The following is a 23,594-nucleotide window of genomic DNA, read 5'->3' on the forward strand; positions in this document are numbered from 1 at the left end:
AAAAAATTTTTGCAGAAGCTTCATGTTGAAATAAAAAAGAAGGAGCAGCTGTACTTTAACCACAACTCAGTAAATCTTTTCTTAAATTTGGATCTTATTTTGGGCATTGACTGCAAAGGAAGAAAAAATACTTGTGGAATTTACAAAAGCACATGTCATTAGTATTTAAATCAAATTTCTTTTAGTTTTGCATGAATTTGATCTTCCTCTCAAGGCTGCCTTTCCCTCATTACAAGTACTTGTCAAAAAGACATCAAGCTTATCTCCAAAAATGAGCAACAAGAGGATTCTCTGTTCTTATCATTTGTAAGGAATGCAATAATTATGAGTAATCCTTGTTGTTTGCCTTCTACTATGAGTTATGTAAAGTTAAAATCTTGGCACTTTGTTTCAAAACTGATTGTTACAGCTGTGTCAGACGGTGTGCATGGTGGTTGTGCAACAGCTGCATAATGTCTTGATCTCATTTTGGTGTGCATGTTAACAAGTCAGGGCTCTTAGACTGAGTGAGCAATAGGGCTGAATAATTTGCAATAAAATCGAATTGCGATTTTTTTGTTCCAGATATTGCGATTTGATATGCGATTATTTCTTGGGTTAATCTGATATATTTTTTGAAAATATTCAAGCAGTAAATAATTCCATAAATAAGACCATGTGTATTGAAAACAATTAAATTATTTCCGAAGCAATTAATCCATAATAGCATGAATCTGAATATGGGGTGCAACAAGCTTTTAGCTATAAAGGAGGCGGCTGGGGTGGGGGAGGTGAGGCTGGCTAACAGCTGATCACAGCTGGGGTATGACTTTTGTGAAGTAATGCTAGGCTTCATCAGTTTTAGATAAAATGAGCTAACTATTTTTGCTCGTATCGCAAATGCAATGTCATTTGCTTTGTTTAAGGGCATTATCATTTTTATGTCACTCATTTTGATTAAAATTGCTCTTTTTGCATAAAACACAAAAAGGAGGATTTTTGTAAACCATTAAAAAAGTTGACACTTGAATGTTTGTATAATGTGCATACAATCATACAAAAGTTAAAGAAATATGGCAACGTCAGCAATTTGAAAATTGCAGCAGGCCATATTGAAATTTAATCTCATCTGTGATTAATTGCCCAGCCCTAGTGAGCACTGCATCTCATGCACCTGAAATACACAGTACACACAGTGCTTAACAAATTTATTAGACCACCACTCAAAGTAAGGTTTATGCCACAGCTGCTCTAAATTAACAGCATTGGTAATTACCAAAATCATTTTTTATGTTTCTGCAATGGTTAATACACCAATATGTAGAAGCTCTTTAACCGAAATGATATTTTTAATGCTAAAATATAATTAATGTTGTTATCCATGAATTTTCAAATTTACTGATTTACAAAAAGACTGAAAAAATAGTAAAGCACATTAATATTTATTGATCAATATGTCAAATTATAGTTATTTACTGTAATTACTGAACAGAAAAATGAGTTTAAGTGGTTGAATGTTATGCTTGGTTTATTTCTGACTTCTCAGAGAAGCTCAGTGAGCTGGCTCAAATTTGGGTATAAAAAGGTGAACTCAGTTTGAAATTCCTCATTCCTGTTCAAAATGGTAAAAAGTGGAGAGCTGACTGAAAATGAAAGAGTCCGCGTTAAAGCACTTCATGATGCAGCTGTGGCACAAACCTTACTTTGGGTGGTGGTCTAATAAATTTGTTAAGCACTGTATATGTGGAGAATCTTGAGAATAAAGGGCTTGCCTAATCTTATTGCTAGGGAAAATACTGGATTTTTTTCTTGGTTTAAAAAAAAAACAAAAATTGCAGGCAAACCTACAAATTTTACAAACATATCAGCAATGTTTCAGATCTGAAATTTTGCCTTTATTGATCCCATTTATCATTAGTGTGTATATTGTAGCTTTTTAGAACACTTTATTGAAATGTTTCTAAAATTTTACAACTATTCAATTTTGTTTTTTAATTATCAAAGTTATTGATTCAATCTCAGATGATAATTTCTCACTCCATAAGAGAAAACTTTGATTCCTCACCATTCTTATCACAATGGTTCACCCGTCTTGTTTACCCTTTTCTGAAAACAGACAAAACTGTTCCACGTGTCCCATATAAATCTCAAACTTACTGAGGCTAATTTTCAACTACAGCTTGTTTCAAATGCTTAATGCACACTTTATTTTAGCGTACTCCAGCAGATTACTCAAAACAGTCAGGTCATAAGTAGAGCAAGATCAGGGAGTTCTGGTGAGAGATCTGAGCTTGGTCTTTTGTCATTATTGTGTAATGTGTACCAGTGATTTGTTTAACCATGTAGTGAATATGCTTTAGAGATCATAAATCGATGTCACGAGTGAGGTCGTCCATAATGTCAAACAGTTAAACTCCACAGACGTAATCAGCTTTATCATGCTGCTGAGACAAAGAATAAAATCAGTGAAATAAAGCCTTTTGAGGTCCCAGATGTGTCAGTGAGATGCACAGTGACACGTCAAACACTTGTAAAGTACAGGCAATAAAAGCTCAGCAGCTTGTGTGGAAAGGCTGCAGGGAGGCTTCAGCTGATCTGAAACGTGACAGTAATGGGATGACGCGAGCAGACATCAACACAGACTAGTTACAGGTCCTGTGTCTGTCTGTAACTACCATGTGGGATGGGACCTGGGTGCTCGCTGGCTGGAGTGAAGTATCGTTGGCGGTGTATGTTTAGACAGAATGTATGAGTCACTTCTGCAGAGGTTTCCAAATGACTGCTTCTAATTACAGGCTAGCTTAATTCTAGCCTGCTGCTAGCTGTCATACATGCTATATAGCAAAATCTCTTGCTCTTTTTTTCTAGCATGACTGTAAACACACACATAAATGTTCACTGTAGTACTGCAGGGTGTTTACAGACAAGAAAACAAGCTTCATTTGATCACATGCTTAAGCCCAGCACACACAACACAATTGTTTGACACCTCAACAGTCAGCCGCAACAGCTTTAAGTTTCCCTTAGGAGCTTAATGCATTCTTGGTAAAGTCTCTATAGGCAGACAAGCTCGTGTACAGAGTAGCTGTATGGATCTGCTGGCCATCTGGGGACAGTGGAGGAGCATGAGTGGCTTCATATAATAAACCTCTGTCTACTACCTCTCTTTCCTGCTGCTTTCCCAATCTTTAGCTTCCTCTGACCTCCAGCCTCCCTGCTTTTTTGGCAGCTATTTTAATGCTGACCAAGCCACCAACCAAAGGCATTCTTCTCCTCTTGACTGTGGCTTTTTATCCCCAGCAAGTCCTGCCTTTCTTTGCTTCCCTTCCCCTTTGGCCTTGCACTGATTGTAATCAGAGGAGGGCTTAACGATTTGGGAAAACAGTCCAGTTGCATTCCCCAACCAAAATGGCAATCAAATGTGTGAATATTTTTAAGTTCCTCGTCTTGTTTTTTTTTCAGCAAACACAAGTAATACAACCCCAATTCCAAAAAAGTTGGGATGCTGTGTAAAATGTAACTGCAAATTTCATAAACACACATTTAATCACAATGTTGAAACTGAGACATTTTACTATTTCATCCAAAACTTTAGCTCATTCAAGATTTGAGAGCAGCAACACATCTTAAAAAAGTAGGGACAGAGCAGCAAAAGCTGGAAAAGTAAGTGGTATTAAGGAGAAACAGCTGAAGGGTTATTTTGCAACTGGCTCAATTATTGTCAACAAGTAAGTAACAGGATCGGGTATAAAAGGAGCATTTAAGAGAGAAAGAGTCCCTCGGAAGCAAAGATGGGCAGAGGTTTACCAAACTGCGAAAACTGTCCAAAAAATTGCAGATTTAAGAAAAAATGTTCCTCAATGAAAAAATTTCCATGACTTTGAATATCCCACCTTCCACCTTGTACGGTATATCATATGTTCAAAAGATTCAGGGAATCTGGAGAAATCTCTACACAAGGGACAAGGCCGAATGTCAATGCTGGATGCTGTGATCTTCGGGCCCTCAGGTGGCACTGATGATTCTGTGCTGGAAATCACTGCATGGGCTCAGGAACATATGTGTTATTTTTTTTGGAATTGGGGTTGTAAATCAAAGTCCCAATTATGGCTGAATGATTTTACAGAAATATCTAATTGCGATTATTTTTACTCATATTGCAAATTCAATATGAATTGAATGATCATTTTTAAGCCATTTTATTAAAAAACATACAAAATAAGAAGAGTGGCAGTCAAACTCAAGTTATTTGGTCTGGACTTTCAGACTTTCAGTTTTATCCAAACCAAAATGATAGGTGTGAAACCTCCCCTGGACCATGGTCTGGACCAAACAGCCAGACCTTGGTCTGACCAAAAGAGATGGTCTTAGTCCAGACGGACTAGACCAAACTGCACCATGGTCTGTTCATGCCCAGCGTGAAAGCATTATTCTGAAAGGTTCAAACCTTCGTATCAATGATAGGAAATTACTGCATGAGAGCCAGAAAAACGGAAATCCAACACCAAAACACAATGAGCTACGAAAGCACATGGGGATAAGAGGAGACAAAGTTATCAGGAGCCAACTGGAAAAAGCGCATAAGATAACTTTCCAGCTATTTTCCAAGAGGATGAACGAGAGAGGGTAGGAGAGGATGGGAGAACAGTGCCACCTGAAGATAAAGAAACTATGGCAGTAATATATGAAGGTGTGTGATGCTTAATGAAAAAGCGGTGCTTCACACAACTCACCTTCTTTTCCAAGTCAGTGTTGACATGGCTCACAGGACTGCATACTATCTTCTCCTTTCCTGTATGCAACCATAAAGTTGTTTTCTAAAGAGGAAGCCCATTAGGCAAACTAGTCCTAGCCTTATGTACTGCTCTTCCAGACAGCACTGCTGGTAGCACTAAATCAACAATAACATGATGGTGGAAATGACTATTTCATTCATTTTTTACGACATACAAGCTACTCACATCGGTCAACATGCTGATATGTTTGCATGATGCGTACGGCATCATATCTGCAAAAAAGCAAAGGAAAAAATGTAATGAACTGGTATTTTGACACACATTTTAGGTTCAAGAAATATTGCACTTTCTGAAAGGTTACAATTTTTCTCAATTTGATGAATTGCCCTGCTTAAAATCAATGGCATATTTTGTTTCTTCATATGATGGTGTGGGAAGATGAGTATAAACTAAAACAATGTATAGCCTCTTCTTAGTTTTTGTTTGTTCCTGCTCAGATGGTTATCTTTGTGAATTCTTTTTGATTAATAGTAAATTATGGTTGACACAAAGGAATCTCTACACCCGTGAAAACTAACTGAGGTCGACTGTGAAGGCAGAGCCAAAGTATTTTTGTCTCCCATCCCAGAGCTATTTGGCGAAAGTATGAATGGGGCCTAATTGAGCACAGACCATTTGCAGGGCCTCGTGGATGTGTTACTTGGCAGAGCTCCTCTTCTTTCTTTTCCTCTTACTTTTTTCTGTTCTTTCCTGCAGGAAAGTGATGGCGCAGCAGTGGTCAGTGCTCTCAGGTTTCACCCAGTTACACTCTGCTTTTTTTCTTGCCTTCTGTGTGTGCATTCATGTTCTTTGGAATTACGTGGGCATAACTAAACATTGTATGTGTGCATGCCTGCGTGTGCATGGGCATGTTTATACCTGGTCTCCTTTGCTTCACACAATGGCCCCCTTCCCTCCCACCTTTTTATGCCAAGGTGCTTCAATCAGTAGGAACTTTCCTCGCAGACCTAGAGGCTGCAATTGGAGTCATGCGCAGCGGATGAGGGAATTCCAAACATTATTGGACTTTTCCGGCACTTGGCGGCAGGTCATGTGGCTTTGGACCCGGGGCAGGTCCGGCTTGGACGACATTACCGAACGCTGAAGCCTCAGCAGAAGGAAAGTTAGTTACTAAAGAACCACCCCTCCCTGTTCTCATAATTGGATCACATTTTGGTTTGTTGACTCTGAAAGTGGTAGAGGAAAAGATTATAGTATTTCTATGAAAAAGCTTTTGACAATCGAGTTTATTCATGATCCGTTTTAATCAGCTTCTTGACTCAGTTCCAAGAAGCTCTATGAATGTTCACAGGCACTGTAGGAATTTTGTATAGACATTTTTCATTAGCAGACTTATTTCTACACCTGCAACCTCACAAAATATAAGCTCTAAGTTGTTTGAAACTTGATGTAAGTTGTTTAAACCTTGACGCTCTTCAGTAGTGTTGTCATGGCATCAGGATGTTACACTTTGATAAGATACTAGTAAAAACCAAACCATATTAATATCTCTTTTGATACTGCAGTGGAAAAAAAGAAATAGGCACATAGTATTCAGACCTAAGGTTGTCAAAATATTCTAGACTTTAATACTTTCTTGTTGCTACGTGCTTTAAATGGCACAATATCCCTTATTCCTAAAGAAAAAATAGACACTCATTTTCATCTTAAAATTGCAGCTAAAGGAGAGAAAGAGATAGGCGAGTGCCAGTAGTGAAAACAAAGCAGTGATACAGAGAAACGGCATTTTCTGATTGTTCTGCTGTGCTTATGTTCCAAAAAGCCTCAAAACCTGCCAATACCTCTGCACAGACATGAAGAAGATTTAGACTTGTCCTCATTGCATGCCTCTCCAACTTGCCCTCCATCGCAGCCTCTATTCGTGCTGTCACTGCAAACACAACCCTGGAAGACAGTTGCTCTTGTCTGCTGCCTTTGCTGTACTAGCATGTGGCTGCCTAGCTCAAGGCAAAAGACGCGCACCTTACCATATTTGCTCCAAACAATTCTTCACAAGGTATCTCACAGCCTTTTAGTCATCATTTTTCATACCTGGATTCATTCCTTTCCTAAGCACCTGCCTTATGAAAAAGATGTCGTTTTAGTAAAGCTTATGCACTTTTCAGCATCTTTTCAAAGTAACATAGAAAAAAGCAGAAAACCCAAACACAAAGAACACAGCTCAAATGAGCTAACCAAAAAAACAGCCCAGAGAACCAAGGCAGCAAAAACCCATCCAACATAATTAACCCAGTCATCACAAGAGCCATCATAGGGAGCTCAATAAAATCATTAAATAGCTGAGACTGTGTCATATAGAAATACTTGTTATGGAAACATGCTTCTAATTCGTATGAAAACGTGACATTTTAGCTCCTTTTTTCTCCACTCACTGAAAGCTCATGTAGAGGTGTCAAAAATCCTAGATCTGCTGGAAAACATACGCAGACGAGGAGAAAATAAACAGGCATGTGTGGGAGAGGAAATGAGAAGATGGGAGGAGAGAGACGCAGGGAGATAAATGCAGGTTGCATTTGTTATTCCCTGCAAATGATACTCTTCTGCTTAAAATGTGAACAGAATTTTCTAGCTAGTGCATGTGACTCCACATTCTCAGAAAAAGACATGATAGAGCAGAGAGAAATAGCCTGGCATGAAACTATAATGGAACGGATTGTGTTTTTGTACATTAACCCTCTCATAAATTTAGTTAAAACCAGTATTTCCAGAAAATGACTGTAATCCTCCTCTTCTTTTCATTCTTTTATGTCTTCTAGTAAATTTCTGTGGATGCGTGTACATGCCTGCTACTTACAATTGTGGGATTGTATTGTAGAAGAAAGGATTTAGGGAATCATCAGATTCCATCTGTAGATCTTTTGTCTTAATCTGTTTTGCAGCGTTTTAGACTTCCTGGCAAATTAATGATACCAGCTAGAGCAGACCAAAGACAGTCAAGATGTACTACATATTTTTCTGAGTCAGCCTCTGGCAAAACCTTCTGCTTCCACTGCTGTATAGTAAAATAATTCTAATTATGAGAAAGTTATCAGCCATGATCTTTCTAGTAAACTGTGACTCTCTCTGCTTTTTACCCCTTTTTAATTATTAGAACTAGTGCTTTTTTTTTAACGGGATTTCTTTTTTAAAATATGTGTCATATGTGTAAGCCATCAACAGTTTAAAACATAAACGCTGTTGTTTTTGAAGATGCTTTTGAAGCCAAATAATGATATCCATGTTAGATATTCCAAGTCCTCTTAACTTAAATCATAATGGTTTCACTGACAAAATCCCAAAAGGCCAATGCAAGCTTTTCTTATCAGAATACCTTTGCATATACAACTTAATAACTGCTCTATCACGGTTTTAGTCAATATTTGCAAATGTAATTGTGGCAGCCTCGGAACAGACAATCAAACACGTTTGATATTTACAATTTGGGATTTTGGAGGCTATGATGTGATTTGGTGCAGTAAAACAATCGTGTTGACACCACACACGAGGATTATTCAGGCAAATAGTCGTTTGCGACAAGGCTCCTCTCGGGATACGCCCCCACAATCATCGGGGGAGGCAAATCTTGCCGCAAATCAGGCTTAAAATCATCTGGCCTTAGCAGATGTTTATGTCCATATTAGTAGAATTTATCACAGCCAAGATATAGAAACGGCTAAATTTCCACTGTTTCTTGAATGCTTTCAAGACCGACAACATCCAGGCAAGAACTCACCATAATAAGGCATAAAATAAATCATTTATAACATCTATTTGTCTACTGATTAACAGCTTATTCTACAGTAAATGGCACAAATTCTTGTGAAAAAAAACATTCATCCATTTAGTGAGAAATATAGAAATAATACAGTGGAAATATCGTGAGAAAGTGGGCAAGGACAAGCACCAAATGTGCACCAGGATTAGGGATGGAGATTGAAATGGGGGTTGGAAAAGACCTGGTTCTGTATTTTTCAAAAACTCAAAAATTAATAACATTTTAGTATATCGAAACTGCCACATAGTCTCACATGCTTTGTGACGTAATATCATTTTATGATACCGATATGGTGAAAATGCACACCATTTTTTGCAAGGGGAACATGAGCCGTCACACAGCTGACATGCGCCCAGTCTGAAAATGGCTGTAAGCCTCAGCGTCCTCAAAACTGATGAATTATAAAAGATTAAACCCCACACAGTTTTAACCAGTGAAGAAATGATCTTTATAGACCATCACCGTGTTTGAACCAGGCTCTAAACATGCATATTTATGCTGTGATGGGATGGTGGGCATTTTAATTTGGCACTCAACAGAGATTCACTGGCTCAAGTGGGTACTCAGAAAATGCCTTTTTTTCCCCTCACTTCAACACTTGCTTCATGTTTAACCACTGCAGGTTGCTGCTTTGTTTAGACTTCATCTTGCAATAATTTAGCACCATCTATTAAACACTTGGTGACACTTCTATAATCCCTAATGTTGTTACTTGTGTAAAAAGGTAACAGCAACAAGAAAAGTGTTTTTTTTCTTGGTCTTTAATTGAGACCATCTCATAGTTTGCTGCCTCAAAAATCTTGACACTTCGGTTACCTGTAAGTAAAGTTGCTGTTTTTTAGTCATCAAATTAGAATGGGAGATGATCAATATTTGGCTCAGTTTTCAAGCATTGTCCCCAGTTTAACAGTTATTCTCACAACTTGCTGATTCACCCTCATGTCAAATCTGACATTCACGGAGGACACTTGAAACTTCAAACTTGGAATTCTGTAACAAGACAGTACTTCCTCCTTACATGTTCATCATGTTCACATAAAAGTTACAGATGAAGCTCTAAAGTACAGTGTTATATAATTAGGTTTATTAAGTTGGATTTCAGTTCTGATGGCAAAAAGGGACTAGCTTTTTTCCTCCTCTGCATTGTCTTCTCATCCCTTTTTGTCACCTCGTAGGTCCCTGATGCATCATTACTGCACATATTGCAACCTACTGTAATGTATAGTAAAGGACAGAGCACGTTTCCAGTTGAAGTCCCCTTTTTTTTTACTCGTTTCTAAGCAGAAGAGAAAAAGCTTTTTTGGAAAACTATTTTCAGGCTTCTGCCCTCCAAGTTAGATTAAATTCTTGCTGAAACACAATGCTTTTTACTTGTGATGCATTCATGAGGCAGACATCCTCACAAAGAGGAGTCTGTTGCACTGGGAAACTCTTCAACTAAAGTCTCTGAGCAATAGTTGGGGAATGCTACTCATTCGAGCTATGTAGCTGATACTGAAGAGCAGGACTTTCAAGTTCAGTGAAACACATGACACATCAGGCTTTGGTTTACATTGTTTCAAGTATTATTCTATTGTTTTCCTATTGTACCAGTGATTCAGTATATTACTGAGTTTACCAAGCAATGATTGGAGAAAGGCAAATAATTGTGGTGAGCTTCTGTTTAGAACATTATATCCTCTGCTAACCTGACTGGAGGCATGCCTGTGTGCTAAAGCAGCTTTTCAGTGCGTTCCACATGTCTTTTATTTGGGTTGTTTACCAACAGCATGACTAAAACCTGCTTTGTGTTCCTCGGTCTACTGGTTTGGGGTCACTATTGGTCTCAGAAGGATGAGGAAGAGTCTTGTAAACACAGTGTAAAGCATTTTGTACTACCTGTAGCGAAATAACATTTTTTTGGTCATTTTACATGAAAAAGGGAACATGTTTAATCCAAACACTCTCCACAGTCAGTATAACAAGGAATGTAATGATACACTCGGGATTCTCCACCTTTGTAAATATTTATAAAGAAATTCAATTAGACCATTTCTGATTAAGTTAATTCTTTTATCTCAGACAAAAATTGCAGGTTACTTTTTCTTATATTTTCTTTATACCACATAGCTTGGGTAGAGAATTACCTTTAATTCTAAGAAAAATTGAACATTTTGAAGAACAATCTTGTTTTTAGGAAGAAATCATTTATTTGAAAAAATAAGCAGACATATTAAATAAAAAGATCACTTTTATTAACACCTGTTAAATAAAAACATGTTTTCACTGCATTTTAGATTAAATTGTCACATATTAAATTCCTATTTGAAAAGTTTCACACATGATTCTGTTGCGTTCCTTGTATTTCCGGTTAAGAACAGATGCTGCTCATCTGCTAAATTTTTTTATCTTAGTTGCTTTTATCTTAGTTATCTTAGTTGTTGGTGATTAGTTGTTTATTTAAACAATGCTGCATTGATCATCGCTATCTTAAAATTTGCATCATAACCTTGGATGTCGGTGAACTTGCCCAACTTGGGGGCCACTGTGTTGCGGTTGATCTCCCTTGTGTTTCTCCTCCTGGTGTCTCCCCCTGCCTTTTCAGCTTTTACTTACACTCCCTACACAGAGAAGCAGCGCTGTCTATTGTGAATTAATATTTGCATTTAAAACTCTAGGCCATAGGTTCCAACCTTATCTACCCTCAGAACCCACCACCACTTCCTTACAGAGAGATAATTACTACCCAAATTAAAAAAATGTTAACCTCTTGAATTGGACCTTAGATGGAAGAGAAATCAGTGCATTTTAAATGAGTTTAAGCGCTGACAGTGCATTTATAATGAATGTTTTATATTTATATTGTTTTTACAGTTTGGCTGATTGAAATACTTCTAAGAGAATAAACATTGTGACAAAAGCAAAGACTAAAATGTAAGGACTTCTTAATGACTACAACTGGACTAAAATGTTTTTGGATTTTTATTGGCTAAACTAGACTAAAACTGTAAGGGTTAAATGTCAAGAAAAATTGGACCAAAGCTAAATAATATTTTTATCTAAATACATAGACTACATTTGAAATATGCCTGCATATATTTTATTTTACATTTCATTCTACTCTTTAGGCTGTCTTCTAGAGGTCTGGGGAAATTATTTTGGTAAAACCAGCTTTGTAATACCAAAAGTAATGAGATTTATGAGTCAGGATCTTAAGAAAACAAGCAAAAAACAGAAGATAAAACACTGGTTCAGGCAGGAGTCAAGCACTGACAAGCGTTGAGATCAGCTCGTCTAACGCAAGCTCTCATCAGCTGACAGCTGATTTCCTCAAGCCTGCCGTTGGCTGATCTCTTTCATACTGCCATATTTCAACTGCTCTTGCCTGGCTGCACTATTGCAAGTTACAAACTGCTCTTGCAACCCTCCTCCACCCCAGCTCCTCCTTCATTCTGCTTCTGTGTCATGATGTCTGCTTTGCTCTGGGTGCGGCTTCTCTCCCTGCCTTCAACTTCCCTTATCGACATAAGAAGAGCATTGAGCGTGTGCTGTTCCTGTAAAATGCTTGCCAACAGACACGTGGGGGCAGGGGGATCCCAGAACAGCCCCACTGCCAAACACAAATAACAGCAATAAGTGCGGATTAATAGCAGCTAATAAAGAAATATTTATAGCAGCAAATCATTTGTGTTTCCTGATGAAGTGGTCGTGACTGAACTACTTTTTATTATAGAGAAAATAGAGTAAAAGAAATTGTATGGATGTACAGTATATCCACTTTGGACTAAGGTACATTGCAGACTATGTTTTCCCTGGCACACATTCATCTCCCACTCAAAACAGCCCTGCTACCCACTTTTGGGTTTCCACCCACCAGTTGAGAACCACTAGTCTAGACTTCTCATATGAATATGACCCCACTTTTTTAGGGTTTAAAGGGAAAATATCGTAATATTCGGGCAAACATGGTTCATATTAGGATTATTTTTTAATTTGTCTGATATGGAGCCCCTACCAAAACGTTTGTATCATTTTCTTTATCAAACATATTGTTTAGTACTATTACTTTAAGTACATACTATGTAGTTAAACAAAAGATATTAAAGCAAGCTAAAAACCACATCCAAAAACAAACCAAGCAAAAAGCAGATTTTGACATCTGCAGGTTATAGTAAAGTATATTTATTGATATGAATTTTTCATGTATGATTTGGTTTTAATTCTATTGTGAGGTGTTGTTGCATCCCCATATTTAACCATTTAGAATGTGTCTTCTGTGCATGATGGTTTTGGTTGTAAGCATTTTTTCATCACACAAAAAATACATGATGTTGTATACATTATGCCTGCATGATTTATATTAAGATGTTATTTGAAAAGATGGTCTAATGGTCTTTCTTTTTCCCCAGATCCGGTCCACACCCACCACAGGTACCACAGTGACTACAGCTCATCTAGCGAAAGCCCCTCAGTGACCTCCTCTGATCCAGACTACAGACAAGGTACACGATGCATCTGAGGGAATATCTATCATTGCTGTTATCCCGTTCGTTGAGGCTTTTATGGCATATGTGTGATTTGTGTGTGTGTTACACTTTAGCAACAGGTGCAGATGCTGCACAAACATAACTTATCTTGGTGCGTGCAACTGAGGTAAAATTTAAAACCCCAAGGAGCGAATCCTTCCTGTGTAGTATAAAACGCCTATTAAAGTACACTAAATAAAACACCAGGACTGCATGGTTTTCAGTTCTATTCCTGCCGGTTTTCTTTTTATCCATTCACTAAAGATCTGATTTATACCCGGAACAATGAGCAGATCATTTAACAAGAAAAACAGCAGTAGTTTTACCGCTCACAGTGAATATCCTGCTGTTCTGTTTGAAATAATCACAGACAGAATAATCACACAAACAAAATATCCCTTACTCCAAATTTTTGAAGTGGAAAGAATCTTATGTTTATTCCAGGTAAATGCCACGTCAGTGTATCTCAGTCACTTTCTAGGTGTGTAATGGAACTAGGTCATGCTCTTAGCATTGAGAGATTGCACAAGACTACATACAACAGACAGTATCAAAGCAGTGTGGGAAACTGGCTGGATTACAGTTTCAAGTGGTAAACAAATCTCTGGCTCCAGTATTGAAAAAAACTCATCAGATCAGATCTAATCTCCAAGAGTTGAGTTACAGATTATCACTACCACCTCTGTCAGTCTGTGTTTAATGCCTCAGTTACTGTGTTATTTAAACACTCATATAAGCTGTTTTATGTGAATTGTACATATATTTATTTTTTGTTTAAGAATAAATTTAAAGAATTGGGGTCATGACAAAGTATTGATACAGCAACATATTGCCATCCTGGCTTGTGCGACAAACATTATTATCAAATTCTTTATGCCAAACATCATATTGTATCGTTTCCAAACATGTCCATTCATATTATATTGAATTCTAATGTATTGTATCCTATTGTATTCCATTTAATTGTATTGCATCCTCTCTTATCATAAATGTTTTACCAACATGTCCAGTTGAATTGCATCACATTACATCATATTATGACTTGGGTCAAATTTTGAGTTGTTTCAAAAATGATTATCAGATTCTTATATTGTGATTTTGTCTTTATACTGTGCTCTGACATTTTGTGTCATATCATTTGATATTGTATAGTACATTATTATATTGATGTATATTGTAATATTCATTATAAAATACCATGTGATTCCATCCCGACACATTATCTGATCAGTTATTCTCAAACTTATAATTACAATTAGGGCACAGCTAGCAAAGTCCTAAAAGTATTTATTTAGAATCACCTAACACCTTTAGTCCTCATAAAGACTGTCATGGGCTTCACTAGTGCAGATGTTGATCTTAGACAGATGTGGAGAGTTTGCCATACTGTCAGAAATGTGTCAAACATGTTCCAATAAGTTCTTACACAAAGGTAAAAGTGTCTTGGTTTATTTTAGTAAGGTTTAACACATTGTTTGTTCACAATTTTAACTCAGGACAACAAAGCTGTGTGTTGGTTTGACCTGATTTACCTATTCACTAACTAGTCCTGCTTTTCAACACATGTTCATGCAGGTACATTGGCACCACAGTGTGGGTGTGTTTTTAAATGCATGTGAAAGCAGACTATACTCCTTTGTGTATGTTTTTTGTTAGTAATTCCATTTCTTTCCCAGCTAAGAAACCGGGCGAGGTCAGGAGGTTTGGCTCTCAGCTGGCTCTTCCCTCTGAGCATGATGCTTTGTCATTGACGAGTCACAGCGCACACAGACTAAGGTAAAACTCAAATATGCAGAATATAAAGTAAGTGCCAGTGTAACGTTTTATCCCCAAGCAGCCTTAGGAAAGCTATTGTCATCCTTAAGCATTTGTATTCATACTGTAAGCTTACTTCAGTATGATGAACTCCTTTCTAACACACATCTTTGTACCTATGAACTCAGGATGTTGTGAAACATCAGTGATGCAAGCATGTATTGGTTTGTGCCTTTGTTTCCTGGAGGATTCTTTTAGTACATGCCCCTTGCAGAACTGTAAAGCTACTGTCCTGTTCGCTCCTCTGGACCACACACAGCTGGTGTGGCGCAGCAGGGTCAGCCCCATGCTTCCCTAGTGAGGTCATCTAACGTGACATCCACATTCAGCAATCTCTATCTCTCTAATCTCTGGCATTACAGAGGACTGCCTGCTGCTGTTACTATGTCTGCTAACAGAAAACTGTGTTTTCTGTCCATCCCACAGCACAGAGCGCTTGTTTTCCCCTGATGCTCAAAGAAAACACACAACACCTTCTGTTTTATGTCTTTGTGTGTGCACATTGTGTTAGACATATGTCATTGTGTCCCTACTTGTATAGATAAAAGCAATAAAACAGGGTTAAAAAGACATAGAAAAGTATTGTTTCCCTTTCTCCCTGTAGGCAGTATGAGGGTGCAGCTGATGAAGGCCTGGTTGGAGCAGAGCTGCTCCTCCAGAAGCAGGAGGAGGAGGTGCAGCGACTGCAGGCTCACCTGGCCAACAGGCTGTCCAGGGCAAACCTCTACCCCACAGACGACCCTCTGGCCCCACCTCGCACTTCCATGCTTGACCTCCGAGACCCACTATACCCCTCCTCTGTACCACTTCGCAAACCCAAGGTGCTTTATTCCTCATATTTTAATCACCTTCATCCTTTTCCAAACAGTAATCTCAAAGAATTCAAAATTTCGAAATTTCTCTATGTATCCAAGTCTTCCAGTTTACATCACAATATTTGATCAGGATTATACTGTTTTATCTCACTGGCAGCTCTTTTGTTGATGCTGTGCTCCTTGGATTCTCTGTATACACAAAAATGCTGACTTGGAAACATAATTGATGTCAGATTCCCAATGATGATTACCGATGAATGGGACTGTGGGACATGTGGGATTTTTTGGGTACGGGGTGATTTATGACACCAACTATCACAAACTGAAATTGTGTTAACAGATGTGGTAAACATGGCAACAATTCTGCTGATGCTGGCTGTAAACCTTCAGTGTTGTATATCAGTTATAGTCCTGTTTAGTGAATTATACGCTGACAGGCCAGGCCTGATCACTGCAGTGTGTTTATGGGTAATTCTACAGTAATTTGAGTTTGGATGTGAGGGTTTCCATTCATTACTAGAAAAACCTTCAACTTAAAGCAAAGGAATCTTGCTCTTCCACTTCTGATGAGAGCTAATTACACTAGAAAACAAACAGGGAAGTGTGCGTCACACATAATCCCATGAGCTGTTGTCATGGGGTTCATGATAATGGCTGCTACTTCCTTAAAGAAAGGTCATCAAAAATGTTGTTACATTGATTTTTTCGATAGTTTAGATACCAGTTGTTTTAAAATGATACAGTTTCCAGGATCTATAGAATCAGGTCACACATACCCATTCACATCATGTTCACACACTGATTGTGAAGGCTGCTACAAAGATAGGCCATCAGTATTTACCAATTCCATTCATAGGCATCCAAACAAATTTACACGCTGCTGACACAGCAGTGGTCGCAAATAGGGTTAAATGTATTGCCACATGACCAACTTTACCTATTGAGTCACAGTAACCCTAAATTTGGGATCATGCTAAAATATAAAAAAAATGAGTCCCAAGTTTAAAAAAGCATGTATTTCTAGTCAAGAAGAAATCTGTCTCAAATTATCTTTTTTTTTAATCTGTACACCCCCAACAGAACTTCCACGGGCCTGAGTTTGTGAAGATGGCCAGTGAACCTCCTGTTGCCTTAACTGTCCCCTCTTCAATAATGGTAAAGATGGGATTAATGCTAGTGCACAAATGTATCTAAAAAGTACTTTATGTCCCATTCATTATACATTTGACCTTTTTTTCTCTCTTTATAACCAGAAACGTGGGAAGATGGAGGAGGTGCAGAGAAAGGTTGGTGTAGTTCTGCTGAACAGCCAAAAGCTGGAGCTGAGCTGTGACATTAAGGCAGTGTGTAAAGACGTTCTTGACATGGTGGTCGCTCACATCGGGCTTGTGGAGCACCATCTCTTCAGCCTCGCATACCTCAGAGGTACTGTTTGTTTCTTCTCTGTGTGTCTGTGATGTGTCAGGAACATCTAGCATATCAGTGTGGAGGTTTTTTTTTTTTTGCTTTTCATATCTTACAGTAATTGTCAAAATTCTTTGTTAGTTCAGCCACATATTCATGTTGACCTTAGATAACTTATTTTAGATTAGAAAACTTCTCAAGAATCCAGTGGTGACTTTAGAAGCAGCATGTAATTTATTTAAGATAAAATTTTCCCTTTTAAATGCAAGTTATAAAACTTTGAGATTACATGTCAAGCATATACGATGAGTTTCAGTGAGTTTTTAGTGCAGAGGTTAATGGTATTTCCATATAAACTCATTTTCTACACCTACTATCTCATTAAAGATGCAAAGTCTATGTGTCGGCAAGCAGACTGATTAATTCCTTCTCATTCTGACACTTCTCAACCTCCCTGATCCCCTCCCTGTAACAATCCTACACACAGATAATGAGTTTTTCTTCGTTGATCCCGATGCCAAACTCTCGAAAGTGGCCCCAGAGGGATGGAAGGAGGATCCTAAGAAGAAGAAACTGGATGTGCCTTTTAATCTTTTCTTACGCATCAAATTCTTCCTCGATGACGTCAACCTCATACAGTATGTGTGCAAGGATGTAATTACACCATTAAATCATGAAAAGACAATGGTAGTATGTCCTGTTTAAGATATTTTAAAAACTGATTTTCTGTGTGTTAAAGGCACGCTATGACCAAACATCAGTACTACCTACAGACGAGGAAGGATATTTTGGAGGAAAGGACGCGCTGTGACACAGACAATGCCATGCTGCTGGCTTCACTTGCTCTGCAGGCTGAATTCAGCGATTACCAACCTGAGGTATCTGTTTTCTTTAAGGTCTATGTAAGGGAGAAGTGTAAAGGTCACACTGATTTGAAATGTGTGTGGAAAAACAAGATATTTCAAATCTGGGTTCTGACGCACACCTGAAAGTGGAAACACAACTTTTGCTGAGGTACTATACTCTTGTACTTTTTGCAACTCTGTCGACTCCACAGTAGCACATAGAGAGAGAATTATTCCACATCACATCCATTAACATTAAAAACTGAAGTCTTGATATCTCAGGATTAAACATTTCTGAGTAGATTTTAACAAAGGGTCAGTTTAACTCTGTTCTGAGTAAAATGGTCTACAGTGATGGAGCTACAGTGTTGATCCACCATTGTTAGCTCGTATGTGTTTTTTTGGTGGATTGTTGTTGTTTTGTGATTTTAGACACATTTGCACCATAAGTGAAGTTATCCAGTGAGATAGGGTTCCTGCCTGTGATTTAAGGTGCTCCTAAAGGACATTTTTAAAGTGTTAATTTTAACTATGAGTTTAAATTAACTTTTAATTAGCTACATTTTACTCTAACTTGAGTAGATTTATAGACCTGTAATTTTCCTTTTTCCTTTTTCCTAAATTTTAACTGTACTTTTACTTGAGTACAATAGTCATACTTTTTCCACCTCTGTCTATAACAATAACCTTAGCTGCCGCAGAAGAAATATTATGCTACTCATCTGCTCAGATTGGGTTTGAAAATTGATCTCAAACTTTGTCATAAGTTGCATGGGTTATAAGTAGGGATGTGTGCAGTTAATTAAATTTGTGCAAGATGAGTCAGTTAAACTAATTACCTCTCATTTTTATAAACACAAGCTTTACCCAGCTTCTTTTAAAAATGTGCAGTTGTGGGGGGCGCAGGTTGGCCGAGTGGTTAAGGCGCGCCCCATGTACGCGGACGGCCCAGCTTCGAATCCAGCCTGAGGCCCTTTACCGCATGTCTCTCCCCCACTCTCGTCGCTGTTTCTGACTCTATCCACTATCCTCCTCTATCAAATAAAGGCCCAAAAATGCCCCAGAAATAAACCTTTAAAAAAAAGAAATGTGCAGTTGTCTTGGTCTCTGCCAAATATCTGAGGGTCTCTATAGGGATACTGATTAGGCCTCATAAGACTCATAAGACTTGATCATTCTAAATAAATACCTAAAAAAAACCTCCTCTCATGTTCTCATGTATTTCAGTTGAAGTGATTACCTGAAACGTAACCATTTTACTGTCTGTACCTCAGCTCCATGGGAAGACTTACTTTCGAGTGGAGCACTACTTGCCAGCTTCAGTCTTGGATAAGGTGAACCAGACGACCATCAAGGAGGAGCTGCCCAAACTTCACAGCAACTACTACGGAGCATCTGAGTCCGAGGCAGAGTTTGAGTTTCTTAAGGTCAGCATTCAGCACTCATGGTTTCAGGAGGATGGTCTGCTCATACTGTTTTTCCTTACATTATCACTGGACAAGGCCCTTGTCTAGTCAAGTATTCATAATTGTCAATGAAATTTTACTTCATTTGCATTTCATACCTTTAGTTAAACATCTACTATCTAGATTTAACTGCACCAAATTGAAATTAACACACCAGACAGTGCTCAATGGGATAAAAATCGGTACTTTGCTACTGGGTCACTGACCTCTGCATGAGAAGTTCAGCACTTGCGTTTAATCTGCTCAGAATCACTCATTCCCTCCTCATTTTTTGAGATTTTAAGACTGTACATTTATGACCTTAAAGGTGAGCCAGAGGCTGACGGAGTACGGTGTCCATTTCCATCGGGTGCTTCCTGAGAAAAGGTCCCAGACCGGCATCATGTTGGGCGTCTTCTCCAAAGGGGTACTCATCTTTGAGGTCCTTAATGGAAATCGGACGGCTGTGCTAAGGTTCCCCTGGAGGGAGACGAAAAAGATTTCCTTTGCAGTACGTTCTTTATCAGAAACAATTCTTTGCCAGATAATAGTTATGCATTTACTTTAATTGACCTTGCTGGTCCTTGCTTTTATTTGAATTTCTAACTTTACATCCTGCAGAAAAAGAAGATCTGCCTTCAGAACACATCAGATGGGATCAAACACCAGTTTCAGACAGATAGCAACAAAACGTGTCAGTATCTGCTACAGCTCTGCTCAGATCAGCACAAGTTCCACCTACAGATGAAGGCCCGCCAAAACAACCAGGAGCTACAGGAGCTAGGTAGGAAAGGAGGAGTGGGGTAAAAATCCTAAAGCCTAGATTCATACAGAGGTTAATCATTGGCTTTCAAGAAGTGGCTTATTTTTTTCTCTGAGAGGAAGGCTTAGAAAAGTGACAGCCACTAAGTTTTTTCTTTTATTTATGTAACCATTTTTTAAACAGGAAAAACCTTGTTGAGTTATAAAATGTCATTTTCAAGGGTGTCCTGGCAAAGAAAGGCAGCAGCATAATAGACAAACTTTCTGACAATAAGAATAATACAAGATAGATAATTTTAATACATTAAGAAACACAGAATAACACATTTTGAACAAATAGTATTTGTCAAACATTCCCACAAACATAATTATATCAAAAACAGAACATCCACAGATAGGTCTGCCCCCAAGTCATCTAGCTTCCTCTTTAAAGTCTCCACTTAGATCAGCTCATAAAGTTTACGATATTTTGTAATTGTTTCAAGTACAAGAAGAAGCAAACCTTCTCCCCTGTTCAGCTCTGACTTTTAAAACAGACAGTAAGAAAAGATCCCACTCATACATTTCTGTCATTTTCTTTACCAATGCAGGTCAGAAAAGTACAGAAAGAAAGTAGACCTTAAATAGCTTTGTGAATGAAATTAAGCCAGGACAAGGATGTCAATCTAACATATTAATAAGACGGACAGCAATGTATGACAGCTTTAACAGAAGTAATGAACACCAGATATCCATGTTACATGTGTCCAGAACATGTAAGCTCTTAGATGTACAAACATCTCCATAGCAAAGACACAAAAGTAGATGCAACCAGTCTGTTTCAGGTGAAAGAGAAAGGCAGGATTTAACTTGTTTAAGTTGTTAAACAAGTTAAATCCTCGTTGTTTAACCTGAAAAGTGAGGATTAAAGGAAATCTTTGAGATTTTACATTAGAAGACAGCATGACATTTGATTGGTTAGCATTTAAAATAGTTTGCAAATCATTAGAAAATTGTTGATTAGTGTTTAACCTCCTAAGACTCTGCATGTACACAAATTAACATTACATTTTGGCTTTTTTGCAAGTCTCTCAGGCCTTACCCACATGGAGAAGAAAACCATTTATTTCTCATTTTAAAAAAGTTTTCCATAAACACGGCATCGTTTCAAGAAATATCTCTGTCAATAAAAAAACGACTGAAAACGCTGTAGTAAATGTGCCAGGCAGAGAAGAAGGTTATGGAGCAAGCACACCCAAAACTTTCTCCTGGCTGCCCTTCTAATTGGGGCAGATCTAAGAACATGTGGCGTATGCTGTTCTCCATGACCACTTGTTGCTCACAGTGGTAGTAGGGGAGCATAAAATTTTGCTGTAAGAGCCTTAATAAGCTCAGTAGCTTCAGCTGCAAAATCAAAATCATTGCCATTTATGCTGTTGATGGGGTTAGCACATGCGGGTTAAGGGGGCAATGACGTGATGGCTTCAGAAAAGACATGCTTGGGTAGGGGTGGCGTTTACAGGTTTGACCCAGTTTCAAAAGGTAGCTTTTTTGGGATCCCAAAATACTGATCTGTGTGGATGAAACCCTGATACAGTTAAAAACCTTTCTGAATACTCCTGATCTTGTCTCTGAGTGGACGGCCCCTCAGTGTTTTGATTGCCCATTTTGTTGATATTTTCAAGTTGATTTGATTCCTCCAGTGTTAACTCTTTGTGCTGCTTCTCTCTATTTAGTTTTTCCTCTCACTCTTTAGCCACATTCCAGTCATCATAGTTGTTGTAGTAACCAAATAAATTAGATAAAATTATGAAATTGCTCATTGTTGTATTTAATTTGCTATATTATGTCCTTGTAGAATACGACAGCTTCACTTTGCTTTGGTTGCTAATTTTAAAGTTCCATAGGTGATCAAATAATCAGCTTTGTCCAAATCCCACCCACAAGATTGTTGACACAAAGTCACAACCAGGTTTTTAAGTTGATGAATGCCAGGAAGACTTGTCAGACCATTAACCCTGATGGATATCACCAGAGCAAAAGACTGCTTACCTGTGATTTTGTTCAGAAAACAATTACTCCAGACTGCCTAGTGAAGTTAATGATGAACCTTTGGAAGTTCCCTGCGTTATTGGGTTTTTACTCATAATGTTGTAGTAATTATGAACAAACTGATAAAAAATACTTTATTATTGTCTTCATGTTTCTTTTTTCAGAGAACAGTCCTTTAAGCAACTTGCAGTATCCCATCGACCCTCGGAGTGTAGACACAGGAGGCAGGACTGTGAGCTCAGTCAGCCTGGGCCCCAGCTTATCCACACGCTCCAATCCAGACCACCTGAAGAGGATCTCATACTCGGAAGTTGCTCTCAACAAGGCCCCGTCAGGACCCATATTGGTCCAAGATGAGCTCCACTTTCCAGGTTTCAATCCAGCTGTCTCCACGGTCCTTTCCAACCCAAGAGCCTTAAGCCGCTCCCACCACAACCTCACTCAGACGCCAGAGTCACCAGAACACAGAGCATCCGAGTCATACCACGGCCAGTTGCACATCAGGATGAGTCAGCCACCACCAAAACAAACGACTTCTCACTTGCTCCAGCAGCAGAGGGCCGGCTCAGATACAGACTCGCTTTTACAACAACAGGACAAGTGAGTAAAAGAAGGGGAATGCTGTGCAAACCCCTCACAAAAAAACAGATTTGCGCCTTACAGGTACCAATGCAGCTTGAGCACAACTCTCTCAGACCAAAACAAAGCACCCTGCTTTCCTTTTTCCCACCCCTCTCTAAGTGTTACGCCATTTGTTCAGTAATTTATAAGACTGATCTCCATTCAGATTTGTTCATTCAGAAAAAATACCTGTAAAAAGCATGTTTAAGGACCTGAGAGAAACATAAACAAGCTGAAGGAAGCACTATTCTGTCTGTATGAACACAGAGCTGAGAATAACAAACGAAAAACGAGTATGACGTCATTTTTAGTCAGTACTTAAAGATTTATTTACTTGGGATTTATTTGACATATGCTACATTAATGCTTAAAATAGTTCAAATCAAGCCTTCAGATTTGCAGCAGGCAACATGAAAATTCACATGGGGGGGGAAAACACCTCTCTATCTGCTGCCTTGTATCTATCAAACTGTTAAGCCTTGCCCACCAAACATGCAAACATTCAAACTGCTGATACTGCAAACTGTCTGTTCCATTTAGCTGGTAGAGTTAAAAGCCAGAGAAGACTGACAGCTAACCAATATGCATCTGACAAAAGTTAAAAAGTTGCAACTACAAAGAAAGCGTTTTTTAAAAATTATTATTTTTGGGGCTTTTTACCTCAATTCTGAAAGAACAGCTGAAGAGAGACAGGACGCCCAAATCCGATATCATGCATCTATAATAACATAGCTTTAATTACTTTCTGGGCACTTACCTGTAACTGCTCAAGGAGCTTGTTCATCTGCAGCCGCCTCACTGTGACATCTCCTTATGTATGCA

The 23,594-nt window shown here is 38.4% G+C and overlaps 1 protein-coding gene across 4 annotated transcripts in view; it reads left to right on the forward strand.

Annotated features, from left to right (window-relative positions):
• Window positions 1–23,594, forward strand: part of ptpn13 (protein tyrosine phosphatase non-receptor type 13) — a 92,084-nt gene that overhangs the window by 29,863 nt on the left and 38,627 nt on the right. For all 4 annotated transcript variants that reach the window (XM_041810770.1, XM_041810771.1, XM_041810773.1 and 1 more), the window contains exons 8-18: window positions 12,918–13,010; window positions 14,711–14,810; window positions 15,454–15,670; window positions 16,745–16,819; window positions 16,918–17,089; window positions 17,556–17,706; window positions 17,808–17,946; window positions 19,188–19,340; window positions 19,687–19,869; window positions 19,980–20,142; window positions 22,316–22,751. In XM_041810770.1, the coding sequence (XP_041666704.1) occupies window positions 12,918–13,010; window positions 14,711–14,810; window positions 15,454–15,670; window positions 16,745–16,819; window positions 16,918–17,089; window positions 17,556–17,706; window positions 17,808–17,946; window positions 19,188–19,340; window positions 19,687–19,869; window positions 19,980–20,142; window positions 22,316–22,751 (1,882 nt within the window). The remainder of the gene's footprint in view (window positions 1–12,917; window positions 13,011–14,710; window positions 14,811–15,453; window positions 15,671–16,744; window positions 16,820–16,917; window positions 17,090–17,555; window positions 17,707–17,807; window positions 17,947–19,187; window positions 19,341–19,686; window positions 19,870–19,979; window positions 20,143–22,315; window positions 22,752–23,594) is intronic.

Source organism: Cheilinus undulatus, linkage group 17, assembly GCF_018320785.1.
Source record: "Cheilinus undulatus linkage group 17, ASM1832078v1, whole genome shotgun sequence".
In the NCBI taxonomy this organism is placed as follows: domain Eukaryota; kingdom Metazoa; phylum Chordata; class Actinopteri; order Labriformes; family Labridae; genus Cheilinus; species Cheilinus undulatus.